We start from the raw sequence: 3,346 nt of genomic DNA, 5'->3' as shown, positions 1-3,346 counted from the left end.
GCGGGTACTATGTCCTGTGCCGTGAGCCAGGCAAGGTTTTGCTTTGTGGCATGTATTTGTAAGCAGGCTACAACTTTACTCCATGGTTTGCCAAGCTTTCTTGCTATTTTATCACAGTCCAAAAGCAAAACAGCTCCGTAATTCAACCACTCTCCTTCACTGAATACTGTAATAGGATTTGTAAAAAATCCATAAGCTTGTCCTACCACTATCAGGCCCATTAAGTGTGATAGGCCACTTTTACTGAGTCCGTGCTTTTCTAAAAAGCATAACAATAAAATTTGGGCTACCTCTGATTCCAGTTTGGTCCAGCTGGTTTTCAGGGTCCTGGTCGACACCGTCTAAGCACTCTATTGAAGCTCGCAGTTGCCAGAGTTCGTGCAGTTCACCAAAGTATAGCCCTCACGGTAGGCAGGTCCTATTCGGCCTGTGTCTGCAGGATCTTCCCCGGTTCGGGCGAAGATTTTGACACACCATTGCTGCACAGCTCCGGCGCCTCTCCGTTCCCGCCGCTCTCAGAAGCAAGGTCGTAAAACTCCGCTGTTAGGGTCCGTAGTCGTCGGAGTCACCATTTAAAGAGAAACGACGAGAGGGAACTCACGGCAGTCTCAATATGAGATATAAAGTAAGCTCCATTTTATTTCACCAAACGAGAGACTTATATACTGTTACAGAAGTTACTATTCATAGATACACACACACACTTGCAGTCTGTTCTCACACATTCGGGGATCCTCCTGTTAACTCCCTTATTCTTTTCTCATAACACTTCTGATTCCCTAATCTTTCTCATGACATTCTTCCCACAGAAAATTCTCAAGCAAACAAACCACTGTAGCTTGTTGGAATTTTACTGAGGCCTGAGAATTCTGTTAGCATAAGTTTTGCTGGAAAACTGCGTTTTCCAACACTGCCCCATCTCTCCCCACACTCTCGGGGTTTCCCCTCACTCCAAGACCCCCAAACCCCCCATTGTCACCCACCTGGGCGGTGCCACCAGTGACAGCCCCCGATGACAGCCAGGAGCAGCACCAGGTGCAGGAGGGTCCTGCTGACATTTACAGTCACTGCTGGGGACACAGGGGGACACTGAGATCACCCGGAACCCCGGGAGTCCTCAACTCCCCGTGACCCCATGTGACCCTACCTGTGCCCCAGTGTCCCCACGGTGTCACCTCCAGGGCCAGCTCTGGGCTGAGTGCCCGGAACACACGGTGCTCATCCAGCTGGTTGGTGGCCTTGCACTGGTAGGTGCCAGAATGTCCCACATCGATGTCCCCAAGCTCCAGGAGGGGACCCTGGGCCACCTCCTGCCCATCACGCAGCCAGGTGAAGGTGACAGGTGCTGAGCCCACCTGCACCGAGCAGCACAGGGTCATGGGGTCACCTGGGTGCACCTGGAGTGGCGGGGGGCCAGGGGTGATGGTGGCATCGGCCACAGGCACTGCGGGGACAGAGACGGGGTGGTGGGTGGGGGAGGGGCTGGAACACGGTGCGGGGGGGAGAGAAACGGGGGGGGCATGTGGATATCATGGTTGGGGTCGCCCCCAGCTCAAGAGTCCCACTCACCCAGGACGGTGATATTCAGTGTGGGGCTTTCGGCCATGCTGTCCCTATTCCTGGCCCGACACTGGTAGTGACCACTGTCATTCTCGCCAATGCTGCACAGCTCCAGGTGGGGGACAGTGCCCAGTGGTCTCCCCGAGCCCTCCCGGTGCCAGGAGAAGGACAGAGGACCTGTCCCCGCGGCCACCGTGCAGCTCAGCACCAGGCTGTCACCCAGTGCCACCTGTGCCCAGGGGGGCTGTTCCGACAGGGACACCCCTGACACTGGGATCCCTGTGGGGGGACATGGGTGTGATGGGGACATGAGGAGGGGAGAGAGTAGATGTAAGAGATGGTGGAGGGGACCCCAGGCAGGGGTGAGGGGTTGCAGACAGGAGCGGTGCGACCTGGGGACCCCGGAGGGACCTCCAATAGGGCTGGGAGTCACCAGCTGGCGCTGGGGTACCCGGGGAGGCTGTGGGGGTTGCCGTGCCCATCCCCGCACTCACTGCGCACCGTGACGCGGAGCCGGGCGCTGCTCTTCCGCACGGCCCCCCCCTCGGAGCTCACCTCGCAGCTGTAACTGCCCGAGTGGGAGACCCCCACGGCGGGCAGCAGGAGCTGCAGGGACCCCTGCGGGCCCCCCAGCAACTGCCCGTCCCGGTAGAAGAGGTGCAGGAGGGGGGCTCGGGGCCGCAGGGGGCTGGGGGTGCTGAGGCAGCTGAGATTCAGGGGGGATCCCTCAGTGGGCTCGGGGGGACCCTCCAGCTCCAGCACCGGCACCGAGAAGAGCTCTGGGAAGGAGATGGGATATGGTGGATAATGATGCCCAGTCTATTGGGGAGGGGCTGTGGGGCTGTGGGGTGTAATCTGTGAGGTGTGGGGATATCAGGGTATCACATTTCCGTTTGTGGGGTGCTCACCGTGCACTGTCACTGTCACCAGGTTCGACTGCACCCGCTGTGTCAGCTCATTGCTCACCCAGCCCCTGCAGTGGTAGCTGCCACTGTGGTGCAGCTGCAAAGGGGACAGGGACAGTTCGGTCCCATTGAGGGGTCCAGTCAGATCCTTCCAGTTCTTGTAAAATGTCACAATCGTGACAAAATCATCCTTCCTGACTCGGCAGTGCAGTGTCATGGTGTCCCCCTCCAGCAACACCCATGCTGGCATCTGCAACACCAATGAGTCTGGGGGACAGGAGGGTCCTGTCACACCACAGGGTTCACCACGGGGTCTCAATGGCACTGGGAGGCACCAAGGGTCCCCCATTGCAGCACGGGTGTCCCCTTGCACTGGGATGCTCTGGGATGTCCCCATCTGCAAGAGATTGGCTCTCGTGACACAAGGGAGGTGACCCAGGAAGCAGAGCTCACGCAGAGCCCACGGGGTCCCCACAGGTGTCAGGCTGGGGACACAAACCTCCCTCACCATTTAAGATTCTCATGGCAGAGCTGCGCCTGGCGCCAGGTCTGTCACATCTGTAGGTTCCTTTCTCTGTCACAAGGAACTGATCCCTTTCCTCCTTCCCCCAGCTCTGCCCATCCTTGTACCAGGTGGTGGCATTGAGTGTCCCCAAGCCCTGGCAGGTCAGTGTCACTCTGTCCCACAGCACCGCTGGTGTCCAGGGGGGATCCACGAGGAGCTGGCTGGTCCGGGCACCTGCAGGTGACAGGGGACACCAGCCTGCCAGGGCCAGCACAGGGCTGGGGACCGCGGGATGGGGACATGGCATCCCTTGGGGACTCACCAGCGAGGCTGAGGGTCTGGGCTGGAAGGGAGAAAGGACAGGGCTGGGTTAGGG

General features: G+C 58.9%; 1 protein-coding gene across 1 annotated transcript; it reads right to left on the bottom strand.

Moving 5' to 3' along the window:
• Nucleotides 1-418: 418 nt before the first annotated feature.
• LOC146427187 (Fc receptor-like protein 3) lies at nucleotides 419-2,682 on the bottom strand. The gene is made up of 6 exons (XM_085082196.1): nucleotides 2,469-2,682; nucleotides 2,055-2,339; nucleotides 1,570-1,839; nucleotides 1,388-1,444; nucleotides 984-1,070; nucleotides 419-540 (listed from the first exon to the last, which is right to left on the bottom strand). Exons 1-6 carry the CDS (start codon nucleotides 2,680-2,682, stop codon nucleotides 419-421), a joined length of 1,035 nt encoding a protein of 344 aa, XP_084938322.1.
• Nucleotides 2,683-3,346: the final 664 nt, after the last annotated feature.

The sequence above is a fragment of the Lichenostomus cassidix genome, chromosome 25, assembly GCF_008360975.1.
Source record: "Lichenostomus cassidix isolate B80296 chromosome 25, HeHo_3.0, whole genome shotgun sequence".
NCBI lineage: Eukaryota > Metazoa > Chordata > Aves > Passeriformes > Meliphagidae > Lichenostomus > Lichenostomus cassidix.
The sequence above is the reverse complement of the archived record's forward strand: the minus strand, read 5'-3'. Positions and strand labels throughout refer to the sequence as shown.